Genomic DNA, 18,575 nt, shown 5'->3' with positions numbered 1-18,575 from the left:
AGAACTAGAACAAATAATCTTAAAATTTATATGGAAGCACAAAAGATCCAGAATTGCCAGTGGAATTCTGAGGAAAATGCACAAAGCAGGAGGCATAACCCTTTCACGCTTCAGACAATTCTACAAAGCTACACCTATCAAAACAGTATGGTATTGGCACAAAAGCAGACATCTAGATCAGTGGAGCAGAATAGAGAGCCTGGAAATAAACCCACACACTTAGAGACAATTAATCTTCAACAAGGGAGGCAAGAATACACAGTGGGGAAAAGATTCTCTTCAGTGGTGCTGGGGAAGTTGGGCAGTACATTGTAAATCAGTGAAGCTAGAATACACTCTTAAAATATACACAAAAATGACAAGATACCATAAAACGCCTGTAAGAAAATATAGGCAAAAGATTGTCTGTCATAAATTGTGCCATTGTTAGATCACTCTACCAAGGCAATAGAAATAAAGAAAAACACACGGGACCTAATCAAATTTACAAGCTTTTGCACAGCAAAAGAAACCATAAACAAAACAAAAAGACAACCTACAGACTGGGATGTAATATTTGCAAATGATGCAACCTACAAGGGCCTAATTTTCAAAATATACAAATACCTCCCACAATTCAATAACAAAACCCCCAAACAACCAAAGTTTTTTAAAAATGGACAATACCTAAATAGACATTTCTTCAAAGAAGACATACAGATGGCCAATATGTACATGAAAAGGTAGTCCACATTGCTAATTATTGGGTAAATGCAAATCAAAATTACAATGAGGTCTCACCCCACACCAGTCAGAATGGCCATCATCAAAAAATCTACAAACAATAAATGCTGGAGAGGGTGTGGAGAAAAGGGAACCCTCCTACACTATTGGTGGGAATGTAAATTGTTATAGCTACTATGGAGAATAGTATGAGGGTTCCTCAAAAAACTAAAAAAACTACCATATGACCCAGCACACCTACTCCTGGGCATATATTCAGAAAAGATTAAAAACTCCTAAAATGATACATGCACCCCAATGTTTATTGCACCATTATTTACAATAGCCAAGACATGGAAGCAAAGTGAGCATCAATAGACTGTTGGTTTAAGAAGTTGTGGTATTTATATATAATGAAATATTACTCAGCCATTAAAAAGAATGAAGCAATGCCATTAGCCACAAATGGACCTAGAGATTAACACACTAAGCCAGAAAGAGAAAGATAAATACCATATGATGTCACTTATATGTGGAGTCTTAATACAGTACACATGAACATATCTATGAAACAAAAAGAGACACAGATGGAGAACAAACTTGTTACATTCAAGGGGGAAGGAAGGACTGGGAATTTGGGATTAGCAGATGTGAACTATTATATGTAAAATGGATAAATAACAAGGTTGTTCCCTATATTGCACAGGGAACTATATTCAGTGTCCTGTGATAAATTATAATGGAAAAGAATATACATGTATGTTTGAGTGTGTGTGTGTGTGTATAACTGAGTAACTTTGCTCAATAGCAGAAATTAAAAAGAACATTGTAAATTAACCATACTTCAGTAAAATTAATAAAGCAAAAACCCAGAAACAAAGCTGAGTTTTCTCCAAATTCCTTTCTGCCTGAAAGGCTTTTGCAAAATCAGAACCTCTTACATTGGCAGTTTTTCTAAGGACTTTCCAGTCAGTTCTTCTCAAATGCCCCTCACTGCAATGCTCACCCTTAGGGTGCAGTTTGTATATTTGTTATTTACCAAAGGCATTTGGTTTGCATTTTGAGTAAAATCAGTTGGGCATCAGAGAATGTCTGCCTTCCAAATTGTGCTGGCGCAGGCAAGCCTGCGTTTTCTGCATTGTGTCCCATACACTGGCTGCTGTTTCCTCCATTTAGGACTCTGACAGAGGAATCCTGAATAGACGTATTCTGTCTCCTACAGGTACAGAAAGCTGACACCCTAGTAGTAATTACAAGTATTCCTGTATAACCATCTCCCTCCAAATGTGTGAGAATCTGAGAGACCTTTTCTTGCCTTCTAGTTGGAGTTCAAAATGAAATTACAATTAGCAGTACTTAGGTTTGTAGTAAATAGGCTGGGAACTGGCTAAGAAACTCACCACCATTTTTAACATTTTAATATAACATTTGGGTTATGAGTAACTAGAAGTAAATGGACGTTAGCTGCACCTCATCTGTACATCAGAGCCAGCTTTGGTGGGAGGAGTAAATGAAATAAAATGAGAAAGCCCAGTTCTGCAGATTGCCCGCTGCAGAGCCATGTTAAAGGATGGACTGGATTCCTCATATTCAATGCCTGCTTCTTTAACCATTGATTTGAAGTGCTACAGGGGAAAAAAAAAAAAAAAGAGCCAATCCACACTCTGCAGGATTGAGTAGTAATTTATTGTGATTGTCTTTGTTCAGCTTTGAAAAACGAAGGCATTGATATTAGGACTAAGGAGAAATTACATCGAGCTGGTGTGATTGAAAAAAGTTTGGCTCTTTCGAGTGATTTTTTTGTTTTTAATGCCGCAGAGTTAGGCTTTAAAAGCACGCTTCATTGACTCTCATCCAAGCCTCTGAGGACAAGGCTAAGGGACCTTTTTTCTTTTGAGGGCCACTGACCCACAAAGAAAAAAACCTAATCAAGGGCCATGTACAAAAAGCAACTTAATTTAGGTGCTTCCTTAGAAATCCATAAAGCCTTCAATACACCTGCTTTTGAACTTACGAACAGGGAACTCTCAACAAGTATAACAAATACAAAAAGTCCTCCAGTTTCTCATTATGTGCTGTTAAAAGAGGCGGAGTGGGTTAAGAGAGAATAGGATGAGAAGAGTGAAAAGGGGTGAAAAGGTAAGGGACCCGAAGAAGGCTATGAAGAACTCAGCCAGGGTCCCAGGAGCAGGAGGTTGAGTTAGGGACGTAGAGGAGGCAAATGACGGTTGTAGATCATAACCATGTTTACTCGAACTGTTGGATGAACTAAGACTCCCAAGGCTTCCGTGGCCCTAATGCTTCAGGCTTTGAAGCTAGAATTCTTCAGAAAGGGCGTGTGTCAGAAGCTCCTCACATGCCCTCACCCCCGGCCCAGCAGTGGCTGTTGTCTACCTGTCGACACTGGATCCTGTTGTGCCTGTCCTCTGCTCTTTCAGCCTAAAGACCCAATTGTGACATCCTTCTTAAATGAGAAGTACATAGGATCACCAAGTTCAGAGGAGATCTCCAGAAACAAAAGGCATTTCTCATTCAGACCCAGCATTGTAGAAGCAACCTCCAACAAAGTGGAATGTCTTTCATCGATACGTATGGCCTGGCTTTGAATCATAGAAATTGTTTTTTGGTGTTAAAGTAGAACTATTTATGTTTTAAAAATCAAACGAGTTGCTTGAGTTCTTACCAGTGTGCAGGGCCATAATTTCTTCTTCAGATGCACCAAGACTTGTCCCTTTTCCTCCCTTTGAACTTCTCATCAGCCAAAACTGGTTATGGCACCAAATCCCTAGTAGCCCAAGTATGGTTTGGGATTTAATTCACAAGTGTGTCTTGGACAGGGCTTCTGGCAAGAATGTCACATTACATTTTCAAGTAACACTTTTTAGAAATGCAGACAGATTATGTGGTGTAGTCAGGGCTCAAATGAGCAGAAGTGGCTCTGTGATGATTTTTAGCCTGTGAAAATCTTAAAAAGTAGCTACTCTCTTATTATAATTCATTTATGTAGTTTTGTACATCCTAAGTTCTCATTGTATTTCAGTTCATTTTCTATGTGGGGTATGAGTGTGATATGGATTTCTTTTTAAACACAGTTACAGCAAGTACTGTAACTTGTAGTTGCTGTAGTAGTTGGGGACCTTCGCATTATTTTTTGCATGAAGATTGTGTTGAGGGAGGAATCCTCCACCCTGAAACCAGGAGACAACTGGGTATCTCTCTGCTAATTAGATGTCTCAGTACCAAAAGACCTGCTGTGAACTTGATAAGCCAGTGAGGAGGCAGTTTTGTTTTTGGTTGGTAACAAGGTGTTTCCAGAAAACTGGGCTTCTTCCACTAATGAGATCTAAGATGTTCGGCAACCTCACAGCTCTAAACTCGCTCACATCCTTCCTTAGCCCCCACCCGACCCCATCCCCACCCCAAAGATTTCAAAATGGCAAAAGAAGCATTTTTTAGTTTCTGGATGAGGAAGTTATTTGAAGATTGTTTCCCTTCTCTTCTTCTTTAAATAGCCCTTTACTGCTGCAAACCCATTTTTGTCTGGCAGTAACACTCTCCCTACTTTTTAATTGCCAGGAAGGAAGAATGATCAGGAATATATCTGATTATGTAATTATTTGCATCTGTGCAGTTGACAACACTAGTGTTAGTCAAATAAATTGCCAACACCATGTAATCTAAAGTCTGCCCCTGCCACAAGGCTACTTTGCCATCTGTCCGAGGTGAAGACTTATTTCTTCTAAGCACCCACAGCCAAGAAGCAGCAGTGGTCGGCTCCTGGCCCAGTTCATGTCCATGATTAGTGCTGTTACACAGATTTTACTCTCCATTCCTCATCCCTTGATTTATTATTCACACTTAACCATTGAAAGGTTCATATGTCTTCAGCATACGCCTTCCTGAGTTCCTGAGGCCTTAGGTCTTTTCAGAACCCTTTTGTCTATCATGGAACATGAACTGCAACAACAGGAGGAACAGTGAAGGTAGATCCTTGTAAACATCAGTAGAAAATTATACAAGGGTACCTATACTAAACAATTAATATTGGCAGAACTAATGTGATGGTACCTGGTAGGATTATTTTTGAGTGGTGCTGTATCTCTTGGTCATTATGAGAGAGAGGCATGGTCTGTTCGAAGGGTAAATTTTGGTCTGTGACAGAGGAGGAACAAGGCGGGAGTGAAGTTTGGGGTTTATAAAAAAGCAGCTTTCTAGACTCTGATGTCAAAACCACAAACAGAATGCTGTTGGTGTAGGGGAGGCAGATGGTTTGTGCATTGAGCTGCTATGAAGTGAATGTGTCTTGGACATTTTCCTTGACTCTGAGCTACCTGAAGATTACGTTTATTGAGAGCCATTAGTCTATTTGGATGAATGAGTGACTATACCACACACAGTCATAAAGTCAATCTTCTAGTGTCTTAACACCTGTACAGAAGATGCTGGACAAGAAAATCTTGACATCTGGGCTTTTGCAGGAATATCACAGACAGATAAAGCCAAGCATGGGCACCTAAATCAACCTCTTCCCTCTTGAACTTGATGACTTATGGTGGAGATTGATTGTTGTTCATTTTATCTTCCAGGTGATCATTTGAAAATCTGTCTCCAGGGTTATACCTGCTGCTCGCAAGAGATGGAGGAGAAGTACAGCCTACAAAGTAAGGAGGATTTCAAAAGTGTGGTCAGCGAACAGTGCAATCATTTACAAGCTGTCTTTGCCTCCCGCTACAAGAAGTTTGATGGTATGTATTAGAACTTTGGTCTCAGTAAGTGTAGTCATTTGCTTATTTTTTTATTTATTTTTCGCCATGTTGCTTGTAGGATCTTATTTCCCTGACCAGGCATTGAACCTGGACCACGGCAGCAAAGTGCTGAGTCCTAACCACTGGATGGCCAGGGAACTCCCTTGAATTCATTTTATACCTTTTAGTCAAGTCACATCCATGAGCTGCCAGTGAAATTTGTACAGTTGCTTCTCCCTGAGCGCCCTTCTCTCAGTGCTCGTTTTCTCTCAAGATGCTCTCCTTCCTGGGTCCCAGGGGCAAGTGAGCCTTACAGCTTTAGTGCTAGAATCCTTCCAGATACACTAGGATCTGTATGGTCTGGTAGCCATTATGGAAATATGGTCACAAGAAGCCAAGGAAGAGATTAAAGTAGTTTAAATGCTTTTGTTTATTTTCGTTTATTCAATAGTGTTGTTGACGCAAGTCACTTAAAAAAAAACTTTCTAATAAAAAACAGGCATTTGAAAACGTAGCCAAAATAGCCATAGATATTCTGCAGATGCTGGACTTCAAATTTAATTTCAAAATGGCTCCCCCAAAGCCAACCAGAATTCCTAGAAACCCTGTAGAACACAGGAATAAAGCTCAGCTCTCGAGTGTCCATCCAGCGGCAACCCAGAGATAGCTCCTGGGCTCTAGTCTTCAGTATACTGGGCTCCATCCAGAGCCTCATTTTAGCTGGAGCTTCAGTAGCTCAGATGGTAAAGAATCTGCCTGCAGTGCAGGAGACCTGGGTTTGATCCCTGAGTTGGGAAATCCCCTGGAGTAGGACATGGCAGCCCACTCCAGTGTCCTGCCTGGAGAATCCCCGTAGACAGAGGAGCCTGGTGGGCTGTAGTCCATGGGGTCGCAAAGAGCTGGACACAACTGAGTGACTAACACTTTCAGTTTCACACTTGGTCTATCTATGTGACACTTGATCTTAGCCAAAAGGCCAAGAAGCAATGGTCTATCCATGTTAAAGTCACAAACAAACCCATTTCATAATGTCCCCTGTGCCAAATATGGATTCTCAGATGCACACTTCATCTTTTCAGAGTGAAGAAATAGCCAATCTGAGTTAGATGAGACTTCAACATATCTGAAGCAATGTAATAGATAACAGACTTTCAAAACTAGAGTTATGTGGTCCCAAACACCTCAGGATTCCTTTCTCTGGTGCTGTTCACTCAATCTGAAGATTGTTGTGAAGTAGATTTAATTTTAATAGAAATGATTTCCTTTGTGCCTGTTGTAAAGGCCATTCTAATTACATAGTACCTTTGAAGCATGCTTTTCCTGACATTCTGTGTGGTGAAGAAGTACAAGGCAAATTTTCAAGATGTGAAATGTCTTTGAGCATTTCTGCAAAGGGCTCATTACCATGGTGAGAAGTGGGACTAAATTAGATTTGATCTAGCTGATAAGGCAGCCCCCAGTTAGAACAGGTTGTATTTCAAATGTTGGCTTTGAGATTCGTTATTTGAAACTGATAACTGATTTAATAAGTGTTAGTAGGTTCCCAGGCTACATGACAAATGGATAATTAAACTGTAATGTAGGTGAACTAAATTTTTCTATGTACCAATTTTTGTGCCACTTTCCCCAACACTTTGTATGAGGAATTATGCTTAGTCTGTATCTCCTTTCTCTAAATAGATGGAAATAATTTATATATTTCTGTATCCTGTTGACACCACGTGGAGATGAGTGTTATTGGCAAAAGACATCATTAGACCACCTGTGTCTCCTGGTCACTAAATTTATCAGTATGATCATTGAAAAGAATGGTATTCCCTTGACTATGGCATTTCCCATTCAAGACAATAACTGAGAAAAACTTAGGAAGATAGTCAGATGCTCATCTTTCAAAACATGAGATGCTGATAATTAAAAATTACTACTTGGGGGTTTACTAATGGGACTTAAAAGGGAAAATTCCAGCTCTTTAGAAGTGGCTAGAGAAGGCAGTGGCACCCCACTCCAGTACTCTTGCCTGGAAAATCCCATGGATGGAGGAGCCTGGTAGGCTGCAGTCCATGGGGTCGCTAAGAGTCGGACACGACTGAGTGACTTCACATTCACTTTTCACTTTCATGCATTGGAGAAGGAAATGGCAACCCACTCCAGTGTTGTTTCCTGGAGAATCCCAGGGACGGGGGAGCCTGGTGGGCTGCCGTCTATGGGGTCACACAGAGTCGGACACGACTGAAGTGACTTAGCAGCAGCAGCCTGTTTGTAGCCTGCTGGAGTGGAGATGAAGCTGTTAACTTCCAAGGTCACCACCTCCAGATCACCCCATTTCTTATTAGACATGTGTCCTCCTGGTGTGGAGCACAGACATAGTGATTTCTCTTGCCGATGGGCCTGCTGGTTTTCCTATTCTCTCCCCTTCACATTCCCCATGGTTTTATAGCATAATTCGTATGACTCCAGTGTGTAGTTTTTAAAAAGCCATACAAAGAAACTTTATCAGTAAGTGTTAACATATGTTTTTTAAAAAGGTAGAGAAAAACAGTTTCTCTTGCCCATCCCTACCAGGCTTCACCTTCAATATATGTGTTTAGCACTGTTTCTTTATCAGTTTCAAAACTGGCCATGAAAAATTATTATGAAACTCCAGCTTGTTTTTTCTGACTTCACATTAGACTATGGCATAGACAATAAAGGTAGGCAGCATAGATTTAAATTATTTTGAAGGTGTAGTAGCTAAAATGTGTTTGACCTGCAAATCAGAACAGAGCTTGGATATTTTGCTTCCCCCCCATCCCCAAGTTAGGTTTTCTGAGACAATTAACTGCTTCTATATGGTAAAAATTGAATGGTAGCCAAGAAACAATCATCCTCTGGTGGGTGCTGCATTTATTGATTGATTTTTAAGGTTGGCAATTATGACCTGCCAGTACTCCACCAGGCCTAAAGATTATGTTGAGTGAAGTTGTACAGGGGCTGTTGTGACTCTCAGAAGTTCAAGGGTGGGGTGATGTGGTCACCACCTTTGTAAAAGCCAAACCAAGGGTTATTGATGTGAATGGAAGGCAGGAAGTTGAGCAGAGTAACAAGATGGCAACTGGAGAGAGAAAATGGGGCAGCAAGGTGGCACAAAGAAGGCTAGCGATAAGTACTGAGAAAACAGTGAGGGACACATGGGAACAGAGGAGGTCAGACTACTTCAAAGAAGCATCTTTGGCCATCTCCAAGCTTATAGTATACATTCAAAGTGGCTATCCTGAGCTCAGGCAACTTCCTCTATCATCAAAACCTCAGTCATGTTTATGAGATACCATGTTTTTCTAAGGCAGGAACAAGTACTTTTTTTTAAAATAAAATTTCAAATAAAAACAAGGTTTTTTGAGGCTTTTCAGGAATTCCCCCTTTTTAACCAGAAAGCATCCCATTATCATACTGCCTCAATGAGCTCTGGGCAGAGTCCGAGCGCCAGCTCTGGTGTTTTGGAATCAGTGAGTCCCCTTATCTCTAAGGTCCATTGTTCTACACGTTTAATTTTCTGTTCTTTGCACCTGTACAGTGTATAAACCAGTTTTTAAGTTGTGAAACACGTGTGTGTTTTGAGACCCAACTGAAGTATAGAACTTCCTTAGGCATCAGTCCCCCCAACCACACCTCTCATTCTCAGATATCCCATATATTAAAGCCATACCTCTGAATTTAGGACTCACCTTTGTATTCTCCTATACTTTAATCTACTCTTTGACTTAGAATGTTCAATACCAAAAATCTTCTATCCTGGGCTAGAGACATGGAGCCAGACAGAGTTAGCTGCTCCCCCTCTTGGTCAGTTCTGGGAATTTTTCTTTCTTTCTTTCTTTTTTTGAAGTATAGAACTGCTAATTAACATAGCTGAATCAGTTGTCTCATAAATATGCTAATCAGATACTCCGTTCAGGGGGCTTTGAAAGAATTGCTTGGCAAAAGGACTAGAAATAATAGAAGCAGGGCATAATCCGTGTTTGGGGACCACAACATAAAGACCCGCCCCCAAATGTCACATTTTGTGAGGCTAGTTGTTTTTAAAAGAATCAGAGCTAAATCAAACAACCCAAATAGATTAAGAAGATTAGAGCTGCCATGTTACGTGTATTTCCAAGTGACATAGTAAAAATGATGGTAACAACCACAAAGATAGATTCTTGCTTACAGACTCTCTAAATCAAATTATTTGCACGTTGTTTTGCAGGTTCAAAAAGACTTTTTAAGGAAATTGCAGTGTTGTCCGACGGTAGTCCATTGGGGAAACTGCTTTCATTTGCCATTGTGGGAGCAAATGTAGCAACTTTGGGCAGGAGGTGGAGCCTACCGAGTTATCAGCCTGCTTCTGCTGTGAACCCACTGTGACCTGGGGCAATTAACTGGTCTCAGTTTTCCCATCCATAAAATGAAGGGGTTGAGTTGGATGCTCTCTAAAGACCCTTTCAATTCTACAAATTCTGTGAATCTTCTAAACATGTGACCAGACCAGCTGCTTCAGTGAAAGGTCTTACAAGATGTTAATTAGGCGTCTGCATGGTCCCCTCTATTTTCCTCCTATCATTTCTTAACCCTCTGCTACTTTCACCAGGTCTTTGAAAACCCTCTCATGGGCCTGAAGCTTGTTAACTCGAATAATAGTAGAAATGTTCTGAATTAGCTTAAAACGCACATAAAAGAAATAATTGTCTGTCCCATCTATCTGAAGAGTGCTTCATGTCCTGCTTTTGTGAAATGATAGAAAACAAGAGGGCTGGAGAGCTTAAGTGAAGGGTGGCCACTCTTCAGATTGAGCCAAATTTGTGTTTTAATCACTGACTAAAAATTTTCCATGGTTCATCCTTGCCATTACTTCATTAGGCCAGTAGGCAAAGCAGTGTGGAGATTCAGCGAGTTGAAGGCATTCGAATTCACATGCCCATGAAAAATATATGGCCAACTAAACTTCATGGCCATTAGCTAAGCTGAAATTTCTGGAATTTTCCTGACCCCTGACCATAAGTATTTTTCAACTGTATAGTTCTCTTACTGTCCTTTGCAAGGCCATACCAACTTACTAAAGACTTCCTGGGTCTCTAGTTTAAGTCTTAGACATCCTTAAGATACACGTGTCATAGAAATGTGTAACATACACAAAACATAGTGTTGTTTTTAATTTTAAGCCTTACCTCGGGTTTCATTCATTAAGATGTCTTTTTAAAATTTGTTGCTTCTTAAAACTTCTAGAAAAGCACAGCAGGCAAGATGTAGCCACAAAAAGTATAGAAAAAGACATGAGGCCTCTGGCTTTCCTGCAAATGCAGTGTTCCTTTCAGATCATACTGTGCTTGGAAAGCACTGCTACTCTATGTTTTACAATTCTGTTTTCTTTCTTTTGTTTTTTCTCTCCATGCAAAAGAGACTGAAAAGCTGGGTATTTTTTCTAATTCTTTGATAATCTCCCTGTGAAACGTGACTAGAATGAGCCACTACCAGTTTACTGTAATCAAATCAAGAGCTCAGACAAAACGCACACGTTTCTGTATTGACAGAGGTTTTCTGCCTGTTGAGTTGTTATCTCAGGTGTGACCAATTGTGGCTGTGGCGTTGGCTCATTGAAAATCCTGTGCAGCTTTCAGCGCGCCCTGAGCACTCTCTCTTTGGGTCTCTGCTATTAGCTGTGGCTTCAAGAAGCAGCTGATCTGTTTGGAGGCAAGTAAATACACAGAAGAGCTTGAGCCAAACTGCTTTTATCTGTTTTTGTTGGTTCATTGTGCTTTGAGCCTGGGAGTTGAGAACCTTGTTGATCATCTCTGCTCACCCTTTTTTTCCATGCGTCTGTCTGTCCTGGCGAAGAAAAGGGCTTATTTGATCTAGCAGTTACTCTGATTGACGGAGAGAATTCCCAAGCCATTCAGGCCTTTCTTGTTCATTGTCCTGGCCCATCTCCACCTCTCTCTCTCTGTCTCTCTCATAATAAAGGGGACTCAAGCAGGGAGTGATACATGGGCACACCTTTTCTGTAGGTCACTGGCAGTATGTCAGATGTGTCACATAGGTTCATTCTTACCCTTTGATTCAATAATTCTGCTTCTAAGTATTGATCACCAGGAAAGAAAAATCTGCATACAGGTTTATGTACAGGAATGTGCAGCACAGTGTTATCTGTCATTAATGAAAAATAGGAAATCAGTCTAAACATCCCATAGTGATTACATTATGATTTGGCCATATAGTGTCATAGTATGCAGTTGCTAAAAATGATATTTCTGGAAGCTTTTTAATCAAATCGGAAGTGCTAACCATACAATGTTACATGAGAACAGGGTATAAATACAGTATGACTTCAACCGTGTGACAACACATTCCTTCATAGAAAAGACAGGAAAGAAATTCAATAAACCATTGTTGTTGTCTCTTAATGGTGGGATTATGGGTAATTTTTATTTTCTTCATACCTTGCCATATTTTCCACATTGCTACGACTTCAAAGGAATAGTTTGTAGGAAAAAACAGTATTTTTTAACAAAAAATGTAAGAACTGCTCTGGTGTTTTGCCACTTTTGGGTTATTTTCAGCATCATGATACTCACTGTAGACAATTAGGAAAAAGTAGAAAAAAATGCATTGAAGCATTTAAATTGGATGAATATGATAAGGGAAAAAGTCATTTTTGAAAGCATGAGGTGGATTACTTTTCTGATTATGTCACTGCAAAATTGGAGTGAGCAAAATTGGAGTGAACAAAATTGAGAATCATATTGAAAAACATCACGCTGATTCCCCAATACCCCACCATCACCACTGTATGCCTCATCCTTTTTTGCTCAGGTAGATAATGTATGTATGTACATAGAAATCAGAATCATAACTGATTATGCTACTCTGCATCCTCATTTTTCATTTTATATTAGATCATGAACAGATAGACTGTATATGAGGTTTGTGTATAAGGTCATATCATATAATAGATAGACGTGGAGGTTAGTATATGGAGCACTTGGAACAGTACTCGAGCCTCTTTCTTTTTTTTGTTGGAGGTTTCTTAAACCTGCCCCCATGGGCCATTCTCAGTGAGAAGGGATACAGCTGTGCTAAGGTGACTTGGCTAGCTGGTGCTGGGAGGATCATTACTAGAAATGGAACAAGGTCCAGGGGAAGGGCTTACAGCAGTGAGCCTTGTGTCCTGGGCCAAGTTGCCTGGGAGAGAGAAAGGAAAGGAGCTTTAGCATTCAACATGCATTAACTACTGAAAGCAACCTTGGGAAGAAAGGGCTGCTCCTACTGTGGCTGGATCCCCCAGCCCCTTTCATATGTTAACAGCCCCTAATAAGGGCCGCAGCTGGCAATGGCCTTGTCAGCCTAGGAGAGGTCCATTGTTGGGCGATAGCTGAGGAACATTAGTCAAGTACAAGTCCTTTTAGTGCACCATGCCCTCCCTAGCAGGCACTCCTGAGGAGGGACATTATGCCAAGCTGGAGGACAGTGCCTGTTAAAAACTTAACATGGATTTGGCCAGAAAAGCAAGACAGAGGAGATAGTCAGAAGCCCAAGTTTCAGTCTGCTTTGGTCAGTAAAATGCTTGTTTAATTTCCTCCCCCCCGCCTCCATTTATAGATGCCTGTGTTAGCTGTTCTTCATCAAATACTTAAGACCTTGGGTGAAAGCATGGATAGCTATAATTCTCTGAGTTTTCTTAACTGTGAGAAGTATGATTTGTAGCATTTACCAGGAGGTTTCTTTCTCAGGAATTTTGTGGATGTGGTAACTTACTGTTTGCACACCACACCAGGGCTGTGAAATAAGGCCTTTACAGTAAAGAGGAAATTAATCCTTATATGTAAAAGGCAGCTTCCTAATAACATAAATACAAGGGGGTAATTTATAGCACCAAGCAAATGGATTGAATAGAAAGGGCTCCCAGTCTCTTCAGGTCACGGGTTAATTCTAGAATGCATTCTAACTCATTAATCAATAGCCGGTCGATTGTTTATAAAGTAGTAACTAATGGCATTTAATAGCAGAACTGAAGGCCTTTTGACCCATTTCAAGAATTTTGAATGTTTATTTGATGCAAGACAAGTGGCAGTGGATAGAAGTTCCAAAAGCACATGATGTTCTTTTTGTAAAAGACAGGATATTTACATAGAAAACTTTTATATGGAAAAGTTTTGCCTTTTCACTCTGGTAGTTTTTCCCATCTTGAATGGGTACTACTGACAAGAAGAATAATCACCTTTACAAAAAGGAATAATCACATAGTAAAGGTGGAAGATAGTCCCAGTCTCTTAGCTCAACCCTTGCATTGAGCTGCTTCTGGCAAAGAACGTAGGTGAAATACATGGGGGTGGAGCATTGACCTACTGTTTCTGAATTCCTCATTTTCCTTTCCCTAATTCTTTGCCTTGATCTTTTTGTATTGGGTTAACCAAAAAATTTATTCAGGTCTCTCCATACTGTCTTACAGGAAAGCCTGAATGACGTTTTTGGCCAACGCAATATATATATATATGTGTGTGTGTGTGTGTGTGCTATATATGATATTCTGTTGTAATATCATGTGTAATCTCTTCCTTGGATTTCTCCATCCCATGTTTTTCACTCAGGAGTTGCTCCACCCTTGTGGATGTCTGGGACATTTTACAGCATTGGAAGCTGCAGCCATTAAGCATCTTTATCTTTGGGTAAATTGCTCCCAGTTTTATAAGGTCTTGGGTCTTAACTGTTCTCCAGCAGCTTTGGCTTAATTTATGTTCGCCCAAGATCGATAATATTTGACTCTGCCAAGAAAGATAAAAACCAGCCTTGAAAGTTTTTTTTTTTAATGATTGTATATATAAAGAAACTCTAAAGGTGACAGTATCATTTCATGTATCACGTATGGTGTGCATTTATTGAGCAGCTCTTATGCGTGAGGCATGATCCATAATGAGGGGAGCAGTGATAGTCCCATTTAATGGAGGAAGAAGCAACAGAGGCTCGGTGAGGTTTAGATCCTCTGTCCCATGAAGGTCACATAGCTCATAAATGAGAGGTCTCATGCCTTTCCCACTGTGTGATGCTGCTTTAGATCCTGGCATGTTACACTGTTTATTTCCATTGCTATGTTAAGTGGTCATTCATGAGCCCTAGGTGTAGCAGCTGTTTGATCCTTAGAACATAAACCCTTAAGCCCCCAAACTGAAAATTGAAAGAGAAATAAACCCTGATCAGAGACACCATATTTCAAATGCTTATAAACTGTCTCCTCTCTGATTCTTCTTTCAGACACCAATGGCATCACTTAAAACTGACTCCCTGAACAGCATTTTTCATGAACACAAGCAGTTCTTACAAGGGAGATCTGATTTCCAATTAATTCAGCTTCTGATTGTGGTGGAACTCTGGTTGACACTGCCCCTGACTGGTTCTGTTTTAGCCACCAACTGTCTTACAATTGGCTTTAGGCATAATGTTTATGAAGGAATGATTGCTAGGTATCTCAGGCCCACTCGGTTTTTCTTCGGGAGTTAAGATCTGATTTTGAATAATGGGGTATAAAGTAGAGATGAGCTTTGCAGCAATGAATGAAATTGCTATTGATGGCTGGGGACCGTGTCCTGAATGTCTAGTTTGTGTTCTGTACCCCACTGTAGAAGGAAATGTAGGAAGAGAGGGGGATGGGGATGTGAAGAAATCTACAAGAACATATGAGAGCTGCCAGTTTGGTAAGAGGAACAGATGCAAAAGCTTTCCTCCCCCCTTTTTTCCTTACAGCAAATTGTTATGCTTTGATTGGTATTGTACCCAATTGGTATGGATTTTAGAATCTAAATTATGTCTGCCATATCCTTAAAAGATCTCTTTGAGACAAAAAACATAGGTGGAATAGTCCCATTTACCAGGCTGATAACAACATGTCGGGGAGGGGGGTGTCCCAGGTGGTGCTAGTGATAAAGAACCTGCCTGCCAATGCAGGAGACAGAAGAGGTGCAGGTTCGATCACTGGGTTGGGAAGATTCCCTGGAGGAGGACACCGCAACCCACTCCAGTATTCTTGCCTAAAGAACCCCTTGGACAGAGGAGCCTGGTGGGGCTCCTCCATGGGGTCGTAAAGAGTCAGACACGACTAAAACGACTGATCAAGAGCATGTCTAAGGAAGGACCCCTGGTGGTCCAGTGGCTAAGACTCCATACTAACAATCCTGCATTTGATCCCTGGTCAGGGCACTCGATCCCACATGTTCATCTAGAGAGCCCACATGCCACAACTAAGACCAAACACGGCCAGATAAAAAACTAAATATTTTTTAGAAAAGAACACATCTAAGGAGAAATGAGATTGAGTCTCTTGGATCACTTGACTTTTGTTCTGTTGACTTTGTAGGTGAGAAATAGATGAATATTAAAAAAAAACTTGCTATATGAAATGAAAGATTAAGGATTTTATAGACGCTTTAAAAATCCGGTGCCTCCATAAAGGCATGTGCGGAAAGTAGCAGGATAGTAAAGGTGAATTGGATGGAGAAAATTCATCTTCCTAGAAATTTTCATTACAGTCTGCTTGGGCAGGAATGTTAAGATGCATGGCAAAACCATGTGCTTTGATTTGAGCACATAGCAACCACTTGGTACGTACTTGTGAAATTGCATAGTTTGGAGAGAGAAAATTACCAGATTTCTAACTCCTTATATCAGTGTTATAGAATTTCTATGTATAATCCACTCAGCCTTTATATTTGCAAGTTATGGCCACACTAAAGAATCTTTAAAAATGTGAAGAAAAGGAAATCAATTTTCTGAATGGTTAAATGAATTAGAGCCTAATATGTATGTAGCACCAAAGTAAACTCTGAAAAATATAAGCTAACATCACACACATATGTGCATGCACACACACACACACACACAAAACCTTCCTAGACAGAATTTGAGTCCTGGGAAATAAAGTCCATTGTGGTATTAGGCAGAGAACATGCTGTGTTAAAATCAGATCTGTTCTTCATTGGATCATTGATCTTGTACCTCAGTGTAGCTATATAAATATATCTATACCGACCCACGGGCTTTTGACACAAATGAGGAAGTCTTGAGAATGTTTTATTTTTACCATAAAATTTGCAGTGTCTTAGTGATTCTTTGACCTCGAACACTTTTAAGCCTAAAAAAATAAACTCTGACCTTTCATAGTGGTATTCAGTTAAAACCAAGCTATCCATATCATTCTGCCCCCACCTTTAAAAACCAAGGTTTTAAAACCATTAAAAACCATTCATTAGAAATGTGAGTATTCAGAATTATTTAAAGAGTCGTGAAAACACAAGTCAAATCATTCTCAACTTCCCGTTTCTACAGTAAATGATGTGTGCCAATTTTATGAGCAATATAGTAAAGATCCAGCATAGGGAAGGATCTGTGGTCGTCTTTGCCATCTGCTCTTTTGGATGGTGAAATATTAGTACCACTGGGTTGACACAAGTTTCCCATATTGATATCAGTGACCAGGCTTTATTTTTCCAGTATGTGAGAGCCAGCACCACTTGGCAAGGATGCTAATAACTCAAGGCCGGTATGGCAAGTGGACCAGCTGACGTTTAACGTCTTTTCTTACCCCAACTTTCCCCAACTCTGAAGTCTTAGAAAAATGCTACCTCCATCCTGACTCTTAGTTTCAAGATACTTCCACATGAGGAAATTCACCCCCAACCACCTTCAAGAAATGACCCCCAAGAAAGCAACAAAAAAAGCTAAAACCCAATTTATTGGAAATGTATTTTCTTCTAATTAAAGCATTAACCCTTACCCTGAATGCTTCACATTCAGCACAGTTCCTAAACTGGTGGTGACTGCTAGTGAGAGGCAAAATGGAACAAGTTTCATTGAGAGTCTTTTTTTTTTTTAATTTTTTAATTGAAGGGTAATTGCTCTACAGAATTTTGTTGTTCTCTGTCAAACCTCAACATGAATCAGCCATAGGTATACATATGTCCCCTCCTTCTTGAACCCCTCCATCTCCCTCCCCATCCCACCCCTCATTGAGAGTCTTGATTCTCAAACTGTAGGGTGTAGCAGAGTCCCAGATGGCTGCCCCCTCCCTCCAGGGTTGCTGATCCAGTAGGTTTAAGGTGGGATCCAGGAACTTATGACCCAGTGATGTCGATGCATGTCTATACCATGGGACCACAGTTAAGAACCACTTGGGATCTTGCTGAGAATGAGAGCCTCTTCCCAGGTACCTGATAACTGTAACTCTTTTCATATGGTTCCCCTAGCTCCTTCTGTACTTTATGTCCTTTCAGGGAGAGAATTTTGGTAAAAATGCCAGGCTGTACAGTATAATGGGGGTTTCCCTTTCTCTCACTGAAGAAAACTCAGGAAATAAAAGGCAAGCAGTAGAGAAGGGTTTTGTAGCGCTAGTCCATTTTGATAAGCTCACTAATGTTCTTCTAGCTTTGAAGGAGTTGTCTTATTTTTCTTTTGCTCCATGTTCACTTGGAGGCAGCTTCTTTCTTGATGCAGTCCTTATATTTTGCTTTGGTATTTATTACATTTCCTGCTTATAAACGTGATACCATGAGGTGTTTATTTTTATACCAGACATAGATTCTTTGCTGCTAAGTCACTTCAGTCATGTCCGACTCTGTGCAACCCCATAGACGGCAGCCCACCAGGCTCCCCCGTCCCTGGGATTCTCCAGGCAAGAACACTGGAGTGGGTTGCCATTTCCTTCTCCAATGCATGAAAGTGAAAAGTGAAAGTGAAGATGCTCAGTCATATCCGACTTTTAGCGACCCCATGGACTGCAGCCTACCAGGCTCCTCCGTCCATGAGATTTTCCAGGCAAAAGTACTGGAGTGGGGTGCCATTGCCTTCTAAGAATGATTAATGTTGCAGAAGACTGTTAACTTCTCTTTTCAGTGAACTTCCTGAGAAAAGATTCAGGAGAAACTAATTTACTATTTGTATTTAAGAGATTAAGTCTTTAACATGTAGGCTGTGGGAGTATGTGATGCTACTCCAGTACTCTTGCCTGGAAAATCCCATGGACGGAGGAGCCTGGTGGGCTGCAGTCCATGGGGTCGCTAAGAGTCGGACACGACTGAGCTACTTCACTTTCACTTTTCACTTTCACGCATTGGAGAAGGAAATGGCAACCCACTC

At 40.5% G+C, this 18,575-nt stretch overlaps 1 protein-coding gene across 1 annotated transcript in view; it reads left to right on the top strand.

Moving 5' to 3' along the window:
• GPC4 (glypican 4) overlaps positions 1 to 18,575 on the top strand; it is a 107,562-nt gene that overhangs the window by 66,817 nt on the left and 22,170 nt on the right. The window contains exon 2 of the mRNA XM_006057283.3: positions 5,289 to 5,447. Within this exon, the coding sequence (XP_006057345.1) occupies positions 5,289 to 5,447 (159 nt within the window). The remainder of the gene's footprint in view (positions 1 to 5,288; positions 5,448 to 18,575) is intronic.

Source organism: Bubalus bubalis, chromosome X (assembly GCF_019923935.1).
Source record: "Bubalus bubalis isolate 160015118507 breed Murrah chromosome X, NDDB_SH_1, whole genome shotgun sequence".
NCBI classification, from domain to species: Eukaryota; Metazoa; Chordata; class Mammalia; order Artiodactyla; family Bovidae; genus Bubalus; species Bubalus bubalis.
This window is presented reverse-complemented; position numbering and strand designations above follow the sequence as displayed.